General features: G+C 46.5%; 1 protein-coding gene across 3 annotated transcripts; it reads right to left on the bottom strand.

Annotated features, from left to right (window-relative positions):
• Nucleotides 1-9,062: 9,062 nt before the first annotated feature.
• Nucleotides 9,063-18,334, bottom strand: LOC110303188 (zinc finger protein 280B-like). 3 transcript variants are annotated; one of them, XM_029482872.1, is made up of 4 exons: nt 18,243-18,334; nt 17,907-18,038; nt 17,280-17,340; nt 9,063-12,901 (listed from the first exon to the last, which is right to left on the bottom strand). In XM_029482872.1, exon 4 carries the CDS (start codon nt 12,844-12,846, stop codon nt 11,242-11,244), a length of 1,605 nt encoding a protein of 534 aa, XP_029338732.1. In that variant the 5' UTR covers nt 12,847-12,901; nt 17,280-17,340; nt 17,907-18,038; nt 18,243-18,334; the 3' UTR covers nt 9,063-11,241. The 3 variants fall into 3 exon arrangements, with proteins under 3 accessions (XP_029338732.1, XP_021029847.1, XP_029338731.1); XM_021174188.2 differs by lacking the exon at nt 17,907-18,038; XM_029482871.1 differs by lacking the exon at nt 18,243-18,334 and having other exon boundaries at nt 17,907-18,219.
• Nucleotides 18,335-20,886: the final 2,552 nt, after the last annotated feature.

The raw sequence follows: 20,886 nt of genomic DNA, 5'->3' as shown, positions 1-20,886 counted from the left end.
GGAATGGGTGGGTAGGGAAGTGGGGGGCGCTATGGGGGACTTTTGGGATAGTATTGGAAATGTAATTGAGGAAAATATGTAATAAAAAAAAATGTCAAAAAAAAAATAAGAAAAATTTTTAAAAATTTAAAAAATTAAAAAGAAGGAGTGGAGGACTATATGTTTGGTAGAGGCACAGTTGGTGAGGTGGAAGGGGGCGCCTCCTCAGGCCCAAGCTGAGGCATCCCTTCCCCGAGAGGGACCAAATCTTTGTCGGATATAGTATAGAATACAGTTTATTCAGGGCACAGAAGGGGAGTTGGAAAGGGGAGGAGGGGAGAGAGAGAGAGAGAGAGAGAGAGCAAAGAAAGAGGAGAGGAGAAGCCTGCCAGGAACACGTGGAGAGAGAGAGAGGGTTGGGGGAAGAAGAAGAGGGGGAGAAGGAGCAGTTGCAAGAGAGAGAGGAGGGGTGAGCAGCCCCTTTTATAGTGAGTCAGGCACACCTAGCTGTTGCCAGGTAACTGTGGGGCGGAGCCTAGAAGGAAATGCTAACACAGACTATTCATTATTGCTTGCTGGTGTTATTCAATTAAATGTTTTAACCATCCTTTATATGCCTCAATGGGGAAATGTTCTTTGAGGAAGATTCTATAAGGCTAACCAACTAGCATTACAGTGGCCATGGGAAGCTGAGATACCTCGGGTCTGAAGCCAAATGGTCTTGGCTATCTTTAGCTTTGAGTAGCTCTTCATCATCCACCTCTGCGTTTGCCCTAACATCCCCATGCTTGTGCTGGCTGTGTAAATAAATCCGTTTGGAATGTGCAAACAGACCCTTAGGCTCCACTGGCGCAAAGGTGAAGGAGGGCCATCAGATAACATGTGAGCCTGGTAGCAGAGACATCTTTATTTTGCTGTAGTTATCTGAGGTTCAAATGGAGAGTTTCAGAAACCTTGGGAATAAAAATGTTCCCATCCCCTGGAAAACATACTGGGCTCCTCAGGGGAAGTCACTGACAATGGGGCTTTAGTCAATGCCCTTAGGGAGGATAAATCTGGAGCTAAGTCAGCTCCTAGCTAGAGGAGTTAACAAGACCATAAAATGCCCCCATCCAAAGAACAGCCTGGAGATAACCACTGGAATGGGAAAATATCTTATCTTAGGATGGGCCATCTGTGCAAGGCAGACTTATATGGTTTGGGCATCTCATCCCGTGGCTAAACGTTCATGACATAGGAATGCTGTCCACTGACCACTTGGACACAAGCCAGTCAGAAAATGACCCATAGAACATCCCCAGCACCCACCAATGAAGCTGGAGATTACCTAACCCCAGCTAAAATCCCTCTAGTTTCCTATGGAAAGGCTTGCTCACCTTTGTCTGTGGTTGCCATCTTGATGAATGGTCTACCCCCTATATGCTGGATTTCTGCAGATTAAAACCCTCTCTGCTTTTACATACATAGCCTGGGGTATTTTCTTCAGTGATTCTTGGACCCTTACACAATCTGAGCATTTTAAAGTCCTGACTTATGGCTTTCTTGTTACTGAGGGGGAATTTAAAAAGCCACCATTGGTTTTTCAAGACAGGGTTTCTCTGTGTAGCCCTGGAACTCAGGTTTTTCTTCTTATCCATCAGTCACGGTATACACTGGGGTCACGAGGCACACAAATAATGAGGAAAGAACCATGGAAGTCAGAGTAAACCAAAGGCAACTTTATTGACTGGGGGGTGGGGTGGGGGTGGGGGTGGGATGAGGAACGCTTCTAACTAGTTAGGGTCTCAGTTGGTCTCCTTTTGAAGCATAAATCTACTAGCTGGTGTTCAGGGATAATAAAGAGGAAATTCTTTGTTTTGTTTTGTTTTGTTTGTTTTTTGGTTTTTTGAGACAGGGTTTCACTGTATAGCCCTGGCTGTCCTGGAACTCACTTTGTAGACCAGGCTGTCCTCGAACTCATAAATTCGCCTGCCTCTGCCTCCCAAGTGCTGGGATTAAAGGCAGGCACTGCCACTGCATGGCTTCAGCATGGCGTGCACCACCATGCCCAGCTAATAAGAGAAAATTCTTAACTCTCAGAGTACAAACTGTCTGATGCTCTGAATAAAATTGGCCATTGTATGGAACGTTAGCTCAACTCCATTCCCCCCAGGTCCCAAATGCCTCTAGAAGGGTGACAAATTCTGTCTTCATTAAAGCAAAGAAAAAAACCTTTTAAGACAGTAGTAAATGACCTCTCCACCTGTAAGCTGTGCCAATTCAAGCCAGATTAAAATATACATGGATGCAGGGTTATTGGGAAGCTGCTCACAGGTGAGTTCACTGGCCCCAAGGAAGGAGGCCACGGAAGTCACCATGGGGGAAGGGAGACAGAGGAGAGGGAGAAGAGAAAGCAAGAAAGTTCGCTAACACAAGGACAAGGGAAGGGGGAATAAGAAGAGAGGAAGAAACATCTGGGTTATATAGCAAAGAGCCTCTGGGGGAAGGGCACCCAGCTCCTGGCCTGGAAAGTTCAAGATTGAGGGCAGGGAATGCCAGGTAGGGACTGAGGGACAATGGGAGAACCTGAGGTCAGATCTGCTTTGTTATGTAAAATATGCACTTCAGCCCCTTCTCCGGGGATCAGAAACCAAACAGCACAGTAAAAGAATGCTCCCAAAGTAGAAGTGTAACAAAATAAGACAAAAAGCAAACCACTTAAGGCATAAGCCAAAGGTTGCTGCTTGTAGAAGCCATCCAGAAATGCCCAGAAAACTGTGATGATCTTACAATGAGCCAAAGTCTCGAGGTTTTGAAGCAATCTCACTGATAAAGTAACCCAGGCTGGCCTAGAACTCACAATCCTGCCTTGCTCTCCGGAGTGCTATCAGAGGAAAGCCTCAGCACACCTGACTGAAGGTTTGCAGAGCCAAGCGAAACCTTTTGTTAGTTTGGTTTCTGTTTGGTTTGGTTTGTTTACTTGTTTGGACAGTGTCTCACTTGTAGCCCTGCCTGGCTAGGAATTCAGAGATCCATCAGTCTCTGCCTCCCAGGAGCTGGGATTACCTGTGTGTGTCATTAGACACAGCAAAACTTTTATTTAGGGGCTGGAGAGATGGCTCAGAAGTTAAAGTACTGGTTGCTCTTCCAGAGGTCCTGAGTTCAATTCCCAACCACATGGTGACTCACAACCATCTGTAATGAGATCTGACATCCTCTTCTGGTGTGACTGAAGACAGCTACAGTGTTCTTACATATAATAAGTAAGTAAATCTTTTTTTGTTTGTTTTTTGGGGTTTTTTNTTTTGTTTTGTTTTTCGAGGCAGGGTTTNTTTNTTTTTTTTTTTTTTTTGGTTTTTCGAGACAGGGTTTCTCTGTATAGCCCTGGCTGTCCTGGAACTCACTNTGTAGACCAGGCTGGCCTCGAACTCAGAAATCCGCCTGCCTCTGCCTCCCGAGTGCTGGGATTAAAGGCGTGCGCCACCACTGCCCAGCAGTAAATCTTTTTTTAAAAGCCTTTAGTGAAAAAAAAATTAATTGATAAATTACTGTTATTAAAGTGTTCAACAAAATACAACCACTCTCTTTAAAGATGCTAAAATGGAAATTGAAATTCTTACACAACATAGTCATGGACCTTTGATAGCAAGTCTCATTTAAAGCCAAGAACACTGGCATGCAGGAGCCAGGAGCAAGTGTGAGCAAGTATGTAGTGGAGAGATGGAAGAGAAAGAGAAGCTGATCAGTTTGCGCACTATAAGGAGGGTGGTGAAGAAGTCTGATGTGAGTAGCCTGTACTGCAACTCAAGGCCACAGTGATGTCCCCCTCCACCCTCTACCCCACAGTCAGACCCCGAGTGCCTGTGGTCCCATCCATGGCCATGTCACCACCAAAGGCCATGAGGAAGTTCCTGTTCTGGGCTGCCTGGGGGCCACCACCTCCAAACAGCTGAAGAATGCAAGAGAGTTGGTTTCACACTTCCGCTGGACACCTAGCTCAGGAGAGCTGGTCCTGTCTCTTGCTTGGGCAGTGCTGGATCACTGCCAGCCAGTGTGGAGAGCCGCGATAACATTTGCTGTCACAAGATGGCGCCGGCTTCCGCAGTGCCTTATGCCACTTAAACAAAGAACAAGTTATGGTGCGCATGCGCTAGGAGTAATGCGCACCAAGTTATAGCCCGCCCCGGGGAGTATCTATGAGATCGTGGGTAAGCGACCAGTCAGGTGTGGACACGCCACACTAGGGTGTATGTAAGCAGTGCCTTTCTGAGGCATTTTGTCTACCTCATCAATAAAGATTTGCTGCAGAAGAATCCTGGTGTTCCATGCGCGTTCTTGCTGGAGAGGAAACAACGCAGGACATTTGGCACCGAAAACCTGGGAACGCCTCATCATCACCTGTGCCGAGGGGACCCTCCGCCCACCGAGTGGATTCAGAACTGCAGGACGAGAAAAGCTCTGAGAGGTATGCCTGGTCTTGATTTTGGTTTCAATCTTTCTCCTCCGTGGGAAGGGGCGGTGGAAGCCTTTGTGATCGTTCTTGTGGCGCTCATCCTTTTCCTCTTGATTCCGTATTGTTTTTACCGGTGGCATTGTTAATTATCCACTGCGGCCAGGCATAGTCAGACAGACGTACATAAGCGCAGTGCCTCTCCTGTATTTAAGCCCCTCCTGTAGATAAAGGAGCGGTATGGGAACCTCACAATCAATAGTTAAGGCGCTGCAGTCTCTCTTGAAGCAACGTGATCTGAAGGTCTCGGTGAAGACCTTGGATTGCTTTGTTAGGGAGGTGGATCGCATAGCACCATGGTATGCGTGCTCCAGATCCCTGACACTTGCTTCATGGGAAAAGTTAAGAGGGGATTTGGTCAGAGAACAACAGCATGGGAAATTGAAGGCAGGGACTATGCCGCTTTGGAAACTCATAAAATCATGCCTAGAGGATGAGAGATGCCGCCCATCAGTGAAGGCAGGACAGGGAGTGTTGTGCTTGTGGACGTTGTACATCGTGGTGCGGAGCCTAGTGCGCACCACGATGTACAACGTCCACAAGCAGCTAATTGCACATATAATTGGCACATAGTGGGGCTATTAGCCATGCCTTGAGGCAGAACCTTCCACTGAAATCTTTTATCAGGTTCTAAATGATTAATAGCTGGTATAGTAAATGCAAACCATTGTCTGTCTTGTGGGCACAAGGGGATGGAAAAGAAACAATCCTTAATATCTATAATTATTATCTTCCATTGCTTAGGTAAGGCAGAGAGCAAAGGTAGCCCTCGTTGAACCGAGCCAAATAAACGCATCTGTGCATTAATGGCTCTCAAATCATGGAGAAGTCTCCACTTTCCTGATTTTTTCTTTATCACAAAAATAGGAGTATTCCATGGTGAAGTAGAGGGTTCTAAATGACCAAGCTACAGTTGTTCATTAACCAACTTAGTGGCAGCTTCCAATTTTTCAGAGGATAGAGGCCATTGAGGAATCCATATGGCTTCCTCTGTGAGCCAGGGTATAGGCATAGAATCCTCAATGGCTCCTAGGAAAAACCCAGGCCCTTTCTTCCTTCATTGCCTTCCTGTGGGACAGGCTCAAGTTGGCCCTGCTCCTTCTTTCCAAGTCCTTTGTCTTCCTTATATCCCATTTTCTTCATCATTTGGGTAGCTGGCAATGAGTATTCATTGGATAAAACCAAACCTAGGGCCTGTAATATGTCTCTTCCCCATAGATTAACATGGAGAGGGAGAACATAAGGAATAAAACTGCCAGATTGTCCTTCAGGGGCTTGCCAATTCAAGGAACGTGAACTAATTGTGGGGCTGGCTTCATACCCTAATCCTCGAACTCAGAAGTCTGCCTGCCTCTGCCTCCTGAGTGCTGGGATTAAAGGCGTGCACCACCATGCCCGGCCTGGCAATTGTCATTGTATCTTGCAGGAAACTGGTCAGAAGGATTTGACGAGACTCTCGAGTCTTTGAGGGCAGCAGTGTTGGCTATCAACTCAACACGAGTGGACCTGTCGCTGACGGAGGGACTCTCTTCCTGGATTTCTTCAGCTTTTTCTTACTTCAAAGGATGGGTGGGGGTGGGTCTGTTTGGTGCGGCCCTGTGCTGTGGATTAGTGTTCATGCTATGGTTGGTCTGCAAACTCAGATCTCAACAGAGATGTGACAAGGTAGTGATTGCTCAAGCACTTGCTGCCATAGAGCAAGGCACCTCCCCTGAAATTTGGCTATCCTTGCTCAGGACTTAATTGGCATCTGAGTTCTCTGCTCTTGCACCCCACGGATCTGCGGATCCATTGCACTGGGATGAGAGAGACTCAATGATCATTGATCAGCCCTTGCACATCACTGAGGTTTCTTCATTGCACGCAACAGGGTGATCATGATTTCTCCGCTAAAATTTTTCCTTAAAACCTGGCTGGCCTCGCTTGTAGAGTTCACCCTACACCATCTATCAGTTATTGTCATGCAGCACTGTGGTATCCAGAGACGGGCAACTTTCCTCGTGCACAGACCAACCTAAGACATGGGGCCCGGTGGTGATAGGGTTACCCTATAACGGGTAAGGCTGTGACATTAGAGGAACGACCTAAAACAGGAGCCACAGCAGATGGACATAACTGCAGATGCCTAGACCAGCCTTGTTTTAATAAAACATAAAGGGGGAGATGTGGAGAGCCGCAATAACATTTGCCGTCACAAGATGGCGCCGGCTTTCACAGTGCCTTATGCCACTTAAACAAAGAACAAGTTATGGTGCACATGCGCTAGGAGTAATGCGCGCCAAGTCATAGCCCACCCCAGGGCGTGTCTATGAGATCGTGGGTAAGAGACCAGTCAGGTGTGGACACGCCACAATAGGGTGTATATAAGCAGTGCCTTTCTGAGGCTCTTTGTCTACCTCATCAATAAAGATTTGCTGCAGAAGAATCCTGGTGTTCCATGCGCATTCTTGCTGGAGAGGAAACAGCGCGGGACAAGCCAGCCAGCGGTCCTGATTCTTGCCAGCTACCACCAGCAGGTCAGCTGGTTATGTCCCTCACCTAAGCAAAGCAGAGCTGGCCATGGCAGCACAAGCACAGGAGAGTTGGTGAGCTGAACAACTCAGCTACCACCAGGCCCAGATTAAAGGCTTTGAGTTGGCCCACCCCAACATCTACCCTAACAATGTACTTACTTGTAACCACCTGTAGCCACCTGCGGCCACACCAACTGGGTTCCTGAGTGGGAGGCCAGAACTGTATGGGAGAGAATGAGGACAGAAATAATGGAGGCCAAGACATGTTTCTGTTCAAGGCCCCCAAAGTTTACTAAGTCTGTGCTTATAAAGGGGGGAGGCCCATCCTCTGCCCCCCAATCCATTCTTGGTGCCTGGAGCCAGCCTGTAGGTGACGATGTGCCAGATAGGTTGTGTCTCTGGAATGTCTCAAGGGTCTCTTAGCAGGTAGCAGAGTCTCTGAGAAGAGCAGCAGTAGTTGACATAATAGAGCCATCTAAGTCCAAAGGCTACATACACCCCAGATAATCTCATATTCAGTGGTGGCAAAGTCTGAATCAGCCTGCTTCAAGGCTGAGGGAGGCTACACTTACTGCTGGAGCGCATGAAGCTGCGGGATCTTCATGACACAGAGCAACAACATGGCGTGCAATTGAGGATCCAGTATTGATGGTGTAGAAGCCAGGGGCCTCAAACCAGACTAAGGGCTCATTGCAATGTTGCCAAGTAAAGCTGTTTGGTCAAAAGGGTATATAAACTGGGCGGTGGTGGCACACACCTTTAATCCCAGCACTTGGGAGGCAGAGGCAGGCGGATTTCTGAGTTCAAGGCCAGCCAGGTCTATAAAAGTGAGTTCCAGGATAGCCAGGGCTATACAGAGAAACCCTGTCTTGAAAAAACAAAACAAAAAAGGGTATATAATATACGGTGACACACCACAGCTTCTATGGTGGGATGGTTTGCTTCTTAGAGTTTGTTTGCTTGCTTTTTTGTTTCTTTGGGCGGGAGAGGTTAGAGGATAGATATGGAATGGAGGGTGGGAGATGAGTAGGAACGGAGTTCATACAGTGTGAAATTAACAATCAATAGAAAGTTTTAAAAAAGGGGGGGGGGCAGTTACCAGCCAGAGTTCGGTCTTTTGGATCCCAGAGTAAGAGAACCAACCCCCAACCCCAAAATGTGTCTGACCTTTATACATGTGTGGTGGCACAGATACACCCACACAAAAATAATAAAAAATAAGATTTAAAAATGAAATCAAAGAAGTCTAATTAGCTTTATTGAACATATCACTAGAAGTTATAACCAGTAAAAATAAATTCAACTGCAGAAGACACAAAACAAAAATTAACCTAACATACACAGTGCAGAGTAAAAAAAAAAAGAAGACAGAAAAGGTTTCCACAAAATGCTTTTTTATTCCTCTAATTGCTAGTTCTTATAAATAACTTTGGCAACATCAAAATAACTTTCATTTGGTAAATCAAGCAGCCAACTTCACAGAGTAACAAAATAGTAATCTTGACAAATATTTAATACACGTGTAAACAGAACAAAGTGACACTGCTTTCAAAATAGATAGAGCTGTNGGTATAAAACAGAAAGCTTCCAGAGACTCAGCTCGCTCTACGTCTTTGTGTTAAGAGGCACNAAAATGCACTTAAGCTAGCTCACNTCTAAGACAGAGCCAAAGCTCTTGTTAACGATTTCTTCCTCAAGGTCTGTGACTAGGAAATGTAGCTAGACTGCAGAGGCGGGGTAAGTCGGGGAGAGGTAAGTCGCCTTCCAAGAGAAGGAGTAAACAGGGCTTCAGAAGCAGGGGACATTTCTAGTCACTCTAAAAATCTTAGTAAGCTTCATAACCACGAGTGAGGTAGCAGCCATGCAGGCTTAGAGAAAGCGCTGTGACGGCAGCCCAGGCAGCCTCTGCACCAGGGGGAAGTGGGAATTTACTGAGGAATGGCAAGGTCGGTGGGGGGGGGGGTGTCAAAACAGTGCAGCAGCAGGGGAGTCAGGTCAGGTCAGGCAGCGCAGGGGACAGAAGCGGTAGGCAGGAGCCAGAGCCCTGGGGCCTCCCTTAGCCAACAACAAACAACAAACAACAGTCTGTCCTCCTCAGGAGCATGCTTTAGTGACACAGAAANCTACTGCCACAGGAAGGGCTGGAGACACTGGACACAGGTCTAAGACAGTTCTTAAGTTTACCATAGACAGTAATGTTTATATGAGTCTGCAGACTTATTTCATAAACGGGATTTTCCACCAGAACAAGTGGGACAAATATGCTTTCCACACCTAAAGGAACAGTACAGGGTAAAAAGTATGATGTGGCCAAAAAAAAAAAAAATCACTTAAAAGACCCATCAAAATAGTAAAAAGGCAGATCACAGTCAATCAATGGTCAAGCACGGAGCAAACAAAAGATACTCACAACCTCTGTCCCTCCCTCAGTCTTGAGAGGCCAAGGCCTGGGGATAACCTCTTCCCATTTTTTCATGGAATCTAGGGAAATTTCAGTAAACTGAGGAAGGAAAAAATGGAACAGGGACATCTATCTAAGGAACTTACCCACACTGCCTCTTTTGTTTCCTGTGTAATTTGGAACTCACTGAAGAGCCCAGGCTGACTTTGAACTCTAGATCTTCCTGCCCCAGCCTCCCAAGAGCTCTTATTACCAGTGTGTGCTACCACACCCAGCAAGATACCTTTAAAGAAAGGAACAGGACCGGTGTCTCTAACCAGCACACACCCAGACGCCTGGAAGAATGGGCAGTGGCAGCTGGTCACCTGGGCTGGAGGACAACTGGTGGCAGGGGCCAGGCTCAAGGAGATGTACAGAAAGAGCTAGCGCTCCTGAAGCTGTTGAAGACCAATCCTCAGAGAAGTTGTTCCTCCAGAGGCTGGTGACCAGCTAAGTAGTATGATAGGCAGGAGAAGGCAAGTCTTCATTTAGGACATATCTTGCACACAAAAGTGCTTCAAGTAAGACCCAAGCAGTATTAGTGTGATCAACTCAGAAATTACACACCCAACAAAGGGAGCTTATACAGACAGTAGAACCACTTAAATAGGAGACAAGACACAACGTGTGACTAGGGATCTGGCTCAGTGGCAGAGCCCTCGCTCGGGTTTAATCCCTAGCACCAAGTGGGGGAAAAGCACCAGGGCACCAAATTGCAAGCTTCACACACTCAACCACACACGTGGACTGAAAAACAAAAGACCACAGAGAGGGTTTAAATTCTAGCCACCCTGCTCTGGTTTCCACGCTATGTCCAGTATTATTGGGCAAGTTCCTATTACAGCTTGAGAGTAGAACTAAGGTCAGCCCAAGTCATAAACTGGACAGATGCCATTTTCCCAAACCTTTTCAGTTATAACTCAAGTTCAATATACTTCAAACCACAAATGCCGGGGCTTCTTTCCTCAGGAAAGGACAACTTGCTTTACTGATGTGGTCCATGAGGATATAACCAGTTCTTCAAACATAGCCAAAACGCGACAGGGTGGGTAACTCTGGCTACCCTAAGCATCAAGCGAAACAAAGTCCATGGTCATGGGCTCCATCCCAGTTTTCTAACTACTGTTGCTGCTGCTTCAAGTGGCGCTGAGAATACACAGCTGTGCTTTTAATGTTTGCAGGGGTCTTTCACAGACATGGGCGTTTTACAGGAATGGCTTGGCCTCCTTGGATACTCTTTTAGGTAAAGACATTCAGGCAGGATTCCTTCTTTGGCTTCAAGACTGAAAAGGACGTGTGCTTGCCCACTTACCCATGCTATACCACTTAAGAAGATGTCTCTCAAAAAAGAAACGAAAACAATGTCTCTCTCCCTCCCTTAGCAAGTATTAACTGCCTGTAGATCTTCAGGGAGAGGTGGGGCCTTGCGAGCCCACCAAACTTCAAACCTTTAAAGAACTCTCAAACTTTAGGGTTTAGATGAAATACTAATAAATAGGTTTAACTTGTTTTCCATTCACAGGGACACAGACACCTTCCTCCTGTCAAGCCAAACACTTAATATGAAAACCAGATGGATTTCAAATGGCACTCACAGTTCATTCAGAAAATGCCTTAGCAGGGGAGGGGAAAGGGGAGGGCTGAGCACTTGCTTATTATTTGTGAAGCCTCCGATCCAGCGCCAGCACTAAATGAGAACAAAAGAAACCCTCAAAAAATAAACAGACAAAACCCTGCATTATCACAAAATTTGGGTACCAGCGATTAAACGATATACTACAGACTTGTACTCTCTTCTCTCATTCTGACTGAGGTTAGAATTAATGGGGCTTTTGTGAAAGTCTGCCTTGAGGTCGGGGGTTAGAAGGCTCCCAGTCAGTTGTGCTCACAGTGATTGATGCTACCTTCACAGATTCTGACTCCACAGGCTGCACGGACACCTGGATCACGACCTTCGTCTCGGGAGGCAGCCCTTCCAGCTGCTTAGGCTTCTTAAACATTTGGTGGCACTGGGTCTTGTGCTCCATTTTCTCCTTGAAGGTTAAAAACTGTAGCCAGCACTGGGAGTACTGGTGGCCGCTCTTTTCCCAGTGGCCTCTGTAATGGCACATGTACAGCAGCCCAGTTCTGGAGATCTTAAGACAAAATGGACAGAGCAGGTTCTTAGTGTTTACATGGCACTTTGTAAAGTGTGCCTCCACGTCAGCGAAGCCTGACGACCTGTACTTACAGACCTGGCACACGTAGGGCATCTCCCCAGGCTTGTGATTGTCCTTCATGTGCTGTAAAAGGACTTGGTCGGTCTCAAAGGAGAGTTCACAGATTTTGCAGACCACGGAAGGGTCCGGCGACGTGTGCACTCGGTCGATGTGGCACTCCAGCTGGAACNGGGAATCGAACTGCCGGTGGCAGCGCAGACAGGTGGTGTGGCTCTCCCAGGCGTCCTCACTCCCCTGCCTCTCGAGCTCCAAATGATGCTTGGTGTGGTTCATGAATTTAACATTTTTTAGAGCTTTCAAGCAGCTGGGGCATTTAAAGGTTGTGTGAGTCTTCTGCTCTGGCTTCCCATCTCCTTTATACTGTCCATAATAAAAGTCACTGAGTAACAGGGTCAAACTTCCTTTCTTGGGATCAAAAGTCTCTTGACTTGCTAGACTTGAAAAGTCGGCTTCCACCAATCCACTTTCCTGATGAGGGTGGACCGAGTCCTCTGAAGGAGGTGCCCCATTCACAAGACGGCTCAGAGAGTTGGGAGCATCAAAGGAAGGCGTCCTCTGTTGCACATGCGAGGTATGGAAGGTACCTGAAGGGGACAAAGCTGAAGAGAGTGGTTCTACAATCTCAATTCTATGGTCAGGCCTCTGTGGATTTATGGAAAAATGGCACTTCGATACATACAAATTCTCATTCAGATCTCCTCCTGAAAGCGCTGCCTTTACTGGACTACTCTCTGAACTTGAGAGCGTGACCAGAGGTGAACAGCACTTGGAAGAGCTACTAGGCACAACCTGTGGTGAACTACTTCTATAATCAGACTCGGACAAAGGCTCAATAACAATAGGACTATCTGTCGACCTTGATTCAGCTGGAGATGCTGGCAAGACAACCACTGCCTCGGATGTGGGAACGGCAGGACGTGAGGGCTGCAATCTTTGAGTCGTGGTTGCTCTAAGTCGGTCATGCTTTCTTTTTAACCGTGAACCTGGGGTGACTCTGTTCAAAATGTTCGAGTTGGCTGGCTGGGAAGTTGAAGTTACTCCAACAAAGATGAGCTCAGCGTCTTCCTTTACATTCTCCACCCCTACAAAGATCAGCTCTGCATCTTCATCAGCATCTTCATCGAGGACTTGAATGGGTTCTCCTGACCTCGGCTGTGGTTCTGGATCTTGTTCGTCTTCATCATCTAACATGAATGGCTGCTCCATTTCTAATGTGGTTCCTGATGATTGTGGCCACGCAGCACTTCACACACACTGCCACCTGAGTACAAACAAATCACACGCCAGTCAGCACAGGAAAAGGACTTAGTTTTCTCATCAAAGACTTTGAGGTGGTTATAAACATTAAGGACATTCAGCCAGTGCCACCCCCATTCTACCCCAACCTTCAAGGTCCAGATCCGGGCAGAAGGTGCATCGACAAGCTCTGTTGCCCAGCCTGACCCAAGGCTCTCACTCAGCATCACCTAGCCCGACCCAGGGATCTCAGTCAGCATCACCTAGCCAAGCAGCCTTTGAGATAGATGATCTAGTCACTTAAAATGGCTCCAGAATAAACTACCTCCCTGGCCTAGATGGTCCCCTTCTGCTACCTGGTTTCCTTGACAAGACAAGCCATATCCAACATGCCTTCATGATAAGAGCCTATACAGAAAGTAGGGCTAGAGTTGACACAGCAACCTAGAAGAGCTTCAACCTAAGAAGAGCTAGATATGAGATACCCGAGACCAACATCATCCTCAATGGAGAAAAAGCTGAAGTCGATTCCACCAAAGGCAGGGTCGAGTGGGGCAGGGAGGAGCACTACTTCCCACCCTTCTCTCCATAGTGTACTTGAAGCACTAGCTGGAGCAGTAAGGCATAAGGAAGCAGAAAGGATACAAATAGGAAAGGCGGAAGTCAAACAATTGCTATTAGCAGAAGATAAATATCACAGGTTCCAAAAATTCTCCAAGAAAACCTCTAGAAGCAATAAATACTTTCAGCTGTTTAAAAAGAAGCAAAACTAATTGGCAGAGAAATCAATAGCTTTAAAAAAAAAAAAAAAAAAAAGCCAGGCGTGGTGGTGCACGCCTTTAATCCCAGCACTCGGGAGGCAGAGGCAGGCGTCTTTCTGAGTTCAAGGCCAACCTGGTCTACAGAGTGAGTTCCAGGACAGCCAGGGTTACACAGAGAAACCCTGTCTCAGAAAAAAACAAAAACAAAAAACAAACAGCAACAAACACACTGATAAAGAGATTGTTACAGGGAGCCCAGCACAGATCCCCCCAGACATGGTTTTGAGCCAACTGAAGTCTTTTTTCCAGCTAGCTGGGAATACACTTGTGTAGTTGGGATACAAGGGCAGTGCTGAGCATTTAGAATAAGGGGCCTTTAAAGGTGAAATCCATATTCTGTTCTATCTCCGCAGCTGCAGGGGTTGGTATTTTGTGCAAGCAAGCAGTTTAACAGAAACTAAGATAATCAGTTAGCTGAAGGCGGAGGTTTCACATAAGCAGACAGACAGCTTAACAGAAGTCAAGATAAGTGAGCTGGGGTATCTTGATCTTGGGCTTCTAGAATAGGAATGGATAACTTTACAAAGAACAAATTCTAGTCAAATCTAAAATGGCCTCAGGGAGAATACAAGATGGAGGATCTTACCCTGTCACATCGTCATGGTCACATTCCCATCAATAACAGGTTCAAAGACAATAAAAAGTATCTTAGAAATAGGGCTGGAGAGATGGCTTAGAGGTCAAGGAGCACTGGCTGCTCTTCCAGAGGTCCTGAGTTCAATTCCCAGCAACCACATGGTGGCTCTAAACCATCTGTAATGAGATCTGATGCCCTCTTCTGGTGTGTCTGAAGACAGCTACAGTGTACTCTTATAAATAAGATAATTCTTTTAAAAAAAATCTATAATGAAAACTTTTAAGCCTCTAAAAAAAAAAAAAAGAGACAAAGACACTAGAAAATGAGTTGGAAGGGCATCCCACGTTCATGTTTATGGATTATTCAGAATATTCGGAAAATGACTGTTTTACTAAAAGCTATTTATAGACTCAACGCAATCTCAAAATTCCCATCTCATTCTTCATATAGAGAAAAAACTATCCTAAGATTAATATAGAGCCACAAAAGACACCAGATAGCCAAAACAATTCTGAACAAATGAACAGTGCTGGAGAGATTACTATACCAGACCTTTTTTTTTATTTTGTTTTTTTGTTTTTTTCAAGACAGGGTCTCTGTGTAGCTCTGGCTGTCCTAGAGCTCACTCTGTAGACCAGGCTGGCCTCAACCTCAGAAATTCACCTGCCTCTGTCTCCCAAGTGCTGGGATTAAAGGTGTGCGCCACCACTATGCCAGATCTTAAGGTCTTAAGATGTATCTCATGCCAGATGCATCTGTGAGCCCAGCCTAGTCAACACAGTGAGTTCCAGGACAACCAGGACTATGTAGTGACCCCTCTCAAAAATAAATAAATAAATAAACAAACAAAAAAAAAAAAAAACAGGATATATTCCAAAGCCACAGTAATGAGATCAATAGGTACTGGCACAAAAACAGCCATGTAGCCCAATGGAGCAAACTCAAACATGAATACACGTATTCAGCCACTTAATATCTGACAGCAATACTAAAGAAGAAATACTGAAGAAAGGACCTTCAACAAATGGTGTTGGGAAAATTAAATGTTCACAATCAAAGAATGAAATTGGACCTATATCTTAACCCCAGACAATAACTCACTCCAGTGGACTCCAAAAGGTCAAAGACCTAGATGTACAACCCCGAACGGTGACAAGAAAACAGGCAGTGCCCTACATGACCTAGGTGCAGGAAAAGACATTCTGAAGAGGACTCCATTTTCCCAAGAATAAAAAGCTGTTGCACAGCTAGGGAAACAATTAACTCAAGAGGAGGCCCACACAGCCATCTCTGCCAGATACACATCTGCAGAGGATTCATTTCTAGAATATATAAAGAGCTCAGAAACCACTAAGTCAAATAAAAAAAGAGAGAGCTGGGGGACAGCGGGGAATAGAGGGAGGGAAGGAGAACCATTCAAAAAAATGGGTTTGGAACCTGAACAGACAATTCTCAAGAGAATAAAAATGGCTAAGAAATGTCTCAAAAACTATTCACTGTCCTTAGGTATTAGGGCAAAGCAAATGAAAGTAACGGTGGAATTCATGGTAGCACAGCCAGAATAGTAAGGATCAACATACAGACAACAAAAAATTCTGGAGAGGATGTGGGGGGAAGGGAGCCCTCCTTCACTGTTGGCGGGATTTAAAACTAACGCAGCCACTCTGAAAATCAGGGTGGAGAATTCTCAAAAATCTGGGACTAAATCTACCATATGACCCAGCTACACCACTCCTTGGCACCCTCGCAAAGGATGGCCAACTTCAAAGATCATTGCTCAGCCATGTTCACAGCTACCCAATCCACAACAGGAAGGAAATGGGAAACCACACCTAAATGACCTTCAAGGGATGGATAATGAAAATGTTATATATATAAAAACCCCAGAGAAATAAGAAACTGGAAGTCTCCCAACCAAAAAAAAAAAAAAGGTCCAGGTCCAGATGGATTCAGGGCAGAATTCTACCAGGCTTTCAAAGAAATTAAACACTTCTACTCCTCAAACGTCTATGAGACTTCACCAATATGGATCCCTAACCACCTCGAGGTGATCTCAATAAGGAAGAAGTCAAGAGATGCTAATGTGGACCAGAGAAAGCTCTCAGAGTCCTTAACCCTTCCCCCAGGGAGGAACAACAATCGATCAGACCCAAAAACATACAAGTAGCATCCTAGAGACTTAGCAGGTTGTACATACAAGGGTGGATGGACCCGGAGGGAGGAAATGACAGCCCAGGCTAAGAGACCCTCTTTCAAAAGGCAGGGTGGGGGCGAATCCAATTTAACATTTTCTGGCAATTAGCTGAATCTTAGGATATGTGTATCAACCCATTTGCACCTTCTACTGCAACTAAAGAAAAAGGAAGTCAGCTTTAGGCGGCATCCATAGCGTCTACTTTTTATTTTTCAAGATTTCAGGTAAAAAAAAAAAGTACATCTACCACTTCCTTCCTGTTTGAGGAAGCAACTTAGAAAGTTCCAAAATGCCGGGGGGGGGGGGGGGGGGGGGGGGGGGGGGGGGGGGGGGGGGGGGGGGGGGGGGGGGGGGGGGGGGGGGGGGGGGGGAGTGTGAGGTGGGGTGGGCGCACACCTTCAATCCCAGCACTCCAGAGGCAGAGGCACATGGATTTCTGAGTTCCGAGGCCAGCCTGGTCTACAAAGTGAGTTCCAGAACAGCCAGGACTACACAGAGAAACCCTGTCTCAAAAAACCCAAAAATAAATAAATAAATAAATAAAGTTCCAAAATTCTACTTGTCCTGAACTTATCTTACCATTGTGATTTCCGCAGGAAATTCCAAAACACTAATTTTTGTTCCTTTGTCTGTTTTCAAGACAGGGTAGCTTTGGCTGTCCTGTAACTACCGCTGTAGACCAGGCTGGCCTCGAACTCACAGAGATTCGCCTGCCTCTGCCTTCTGCTATCACCCATGGTAATGATTTATTTTTTTATCAAATCACAGCAGCAAACAGAAGTCAGAAAATGAAGAAGACCTTTTCTCTTACCGCAGATATACACTGTAACTTTTAATAGCTTCAGAGAGTCCAAGAGCTGCAAGTCACATCCCTGGGGTAAATCAGACAGAGAGAGAAAAAAACCTCTTAAGATTTAGTTAATTTTATGTGTTAAAAGATTTTACTCCATTTCACTACCTACCAGTTATTTCATGCTTATTTTCTGTTTTGTTAGCTCTGATACAAAAGAAACAGCCATCTGTCTCCTCTTAACCAAGTACTGGGTGCGAGGTCATCACAACCGGTTTGTGTAGTACTGGGAAGTTGAGTCAGAGTCAGGGGCTTTGTCCTTCCTAGGCAAGCAAGCACTCCACCAACTAAGCTACTCGCTCAACCCTGTCGTCTGTGTGGTTATTATAAGCACCTTATACGCTACCTTCCAACACCATAGCCCAGTAAACAAAACAACACAACCCACTGAGCACTACTCAAAGCAAAACTAGCTAGCTAGGAGCCCCGAGAGCTGCACTGGGGCTCAAAGCCAACAAAATAAACAAGATATTGCTGTATGGAAAGGGAGGGGGCAGAAAAATGGCTTTTTAAAGCCTCCAAGGGCCTGCAGATCTCCAAACTGGGAGTGGGACTTAATCTACAAACCCGGATTTCGTCTGTACCTACTTTTTTGAATGGGTCTCATGAAGTGGTGCTCCCTCCTCCTTCCCTAGTGGCAGAAATTCGAGGCCGGCGTCGGCGAGCCCAGTAGTGGGGTCTGCAGCCTCCAGGACTTTAGGTGAGCTAATCACAGGGGCCCTCGGCGATGGGAATGGCATTTAAGGGGTGCAGGCCCAGCCCCAGGATTGGGGGGGCTCGTGGCGGAGGGGGGCTGCCAGGAAGGGGTCCCCGGACTCCCGGCCTAGCCACGCTCGCTTCCCCGGGACTCGCAGAAGGCCCTCACCCGGCGTCCCCTCCAGGTCGCTCTCGCAGAGGTCACCAGCGCCACGCCCCTGTCCTTACCTCCGGGCCGGCCGGCCAGCGTACCTGAGCCTCCCCCGGACGCCCCGGCCCGCGAGGCGCTGCGCGGGAAGCCCCGCACCACGACCTCCGGGGCCCCGCCGCTCCAACACCAAAGCCCCGGCCGGCGCGCACTAGCCCACGGCGACCTGTGATTGGCTGCCAAGGGTGGACGCGAGGTCAGCCGCGCGGCGTAGCGCCGATCTGATTGGTTCCTCAAGGTCCCTGGGCGCGTTCTCCCACTCGGGCGCCCCTAGTGACTGCCGCGGGCGGAGGGACTGAGCTGGGAAGATCAGGCAGTGGTGATGCCCACCCTTGAAATCTTGGACCTGCGAGATTTGGGAACCCAAAGCCAGGCCTTTCGTTCTTTCCAGCATTCCCTCGGGGGGTGGGGATAGGGTGGGGTGGGGGCGGGGGCTGAGGCAGGAGGATTATTGCAAGTTAAACGTGGCTGCTTAGGGAGAGGAGGTGGGAGTGGGGGTGGGAAGGGTGGGAGGGGCATAGATAAGAGAGAAAGAAGGGGAAAAAAAAAAAATGGAGCTTCAGCTAGCCTGGGCCCAGGGCCAGAGATGGTTCCCAGTCCTTTAGGAAACCGTTTGCCCACCTGTATTACAGCTATGACAGCTCCTCTCAAGTGTGTAGCTTTTGCATAAGCACACAAGCTGGCCCCTTGCACTTAGAAAACGACCTCGCTACTGAATTTGAAACAACCTTAAAGCTGCCTCTGGGACAAATCCAAATCAGCCGGCTGTTTTTATCAGGAAGGAAACTCAGAACAGATGTCCCGGGTTCGGTTTGTTTGTTTTGTGTTTGTTGTTTGAAAAACATCAAAAAGCGGGGCAGCTGTGGTGGTGCGCGCACTTGGGAGGCAGAGGCAGGCGGATTTCTGAGTTCAAGGTCAGCCTGGTCTACAGAGTGAGTTCCAGGGCAGCCAGGGATATACTGTAAGACCCTGTCTCGAAAAAAAAACTAAAAATAAAAATTAAAAAAAGGAAAACATCAAAAGATGAATGTCTTTTTGGAGCATGTGCAAATTACATGAAATTCGAATTTCAGTTTTCAGTTTTGGAACACAACATGCTCATTCTTTTTTTTTTTTTTGGTTTTTCGAGACAGGGTTTCTCTGTGTAGCCCTGGCTGTCCTGGAGCTCACTTTGTAGACCAGGCTGGCCTCGAACTCAGAAATCTGCCTGCCTCTGCCTCCTGAGTGCTGGGATTAAAGGTGCGTGCCACCACGCCCGGCTCTGTGCTTGTTTTCTTACTACACCAGAAAATTTTATTAATTACCAGAGACTGTCTAACTATCTGGCCCTTTGAAGGTTTGGGGCCAGCGATGGATCGCTAGGTAAAAGCACAGATCTATCCCCAGATCCCACAGTGGAAAACCAGCTCTTGAAAATTGTCTGCCAGGTGTGGTGATGCACACCTTTCATCCCATCGATCAGGAGGCTACAGCAGGCAGATCTCTGGGTTCAAGGGCAGCCTGATCTACATAGAGAGTTCCAGGCCAGCCAAGGCTACACCTGAGGCATTTCAAAAAAATGTTTTTTAAATAAAAAGATAAGTTTTCTTCTGAACTCTACACATGCACATACACTCACTCATACACTCGTGTGCATCAAATACATACCAAAATAAGCAACATTTTTTTCCAAAAGAAAAGTTTGCTATGGTGGTATGAATAAAAAAATGATTGCATACACTCCTGTATGCTTGAATGCTTGGCCCTTAGGGAGCAGCACTAAGGAGGTGTGGCCTCGTTGGAGTGGGTGTGGCCTTGTTGGAGGAAGAACGTCCCTTGTGGAGGCGGGCTTTGAAGTCTTAGAAACTCAAGTCTGACCAGGATGTCGCTACTTCTGTTGCCTGTGGATGGAGATGTAGAACTCTCTGCTTCTTCTCCAGCACCATGTCTGCCTAAAAGCTGCCAGGCTTCAAGCCATGATGACAATGGACTAAACTTACTTTGAAACTGTAAAGCAGCCCCAGGGCCATAGTGCCCTTCACAACAATAGACACCCTAACTGGGACATTTGCTTCTACCTTTTGTTTGCAGCTTTTGATGGGCGTGTGTGTGTGTGTGTGTGTGTGTGTGTGTGTGTGTGTGGTTTGTATGTGTATATGTGAGCATACATATGCGTGTGAAGACCAGAGGGCAACGTCTTCCTCACTCTGTTCAATTTTTCTCTTTTAGCTTTTTTTATGGCTTTTTGTTTGTTTTTGTTTGTTTGTTTGTTTTGTTTTGAGACAGGGCCTTATTGTGTATCTCTGGTTGTCCTGGAACTCACTATAACCAGGTGGTCTTGAATTCACAGAGATCTGCCTGTTTCTGCCTCCTGAGTGCTAGGGTTAAAGCAGTGTGCCACTATACCCTGCTTACTTCTTTATTATTCATGTGTATTTTTATTTTTGAGATTATAATTATTTCCCTCTCCCCTTTTTTTCCTCCAGATTCTTCCCTACCCCTCCTGGCTTTTTCAAATCCATGGCTTTTTTTTCCTCTGTCCTTACATTTATATATGTATATGCATATATATATATATATATATATATATATATATATTCCTAATTATAACCCGCTCAGTTTGCAAAATGAGCTGGCCATTTACTATTGGATAACCAGTTTCTCAACCTTACTATTTGAGACAAG

The sequence above is a fragment of the Mus caroli genome, chromosome 10 (genome assembly GCF_900094665.2).
Source record: "Mus caroli chromosome 10, CAROLI_EIJ_v1.1, whole genome shotgun sequence".
NCBI lineage: Eukaryota > Metazoa > Chordata > Mammalia > Rodentia > Muridae > Mus > Mus caroli.
Note: the sequence above shows the minus strand (reverse complement) of the source record. Positions and strands in the feature narration are given on the sequence as shown.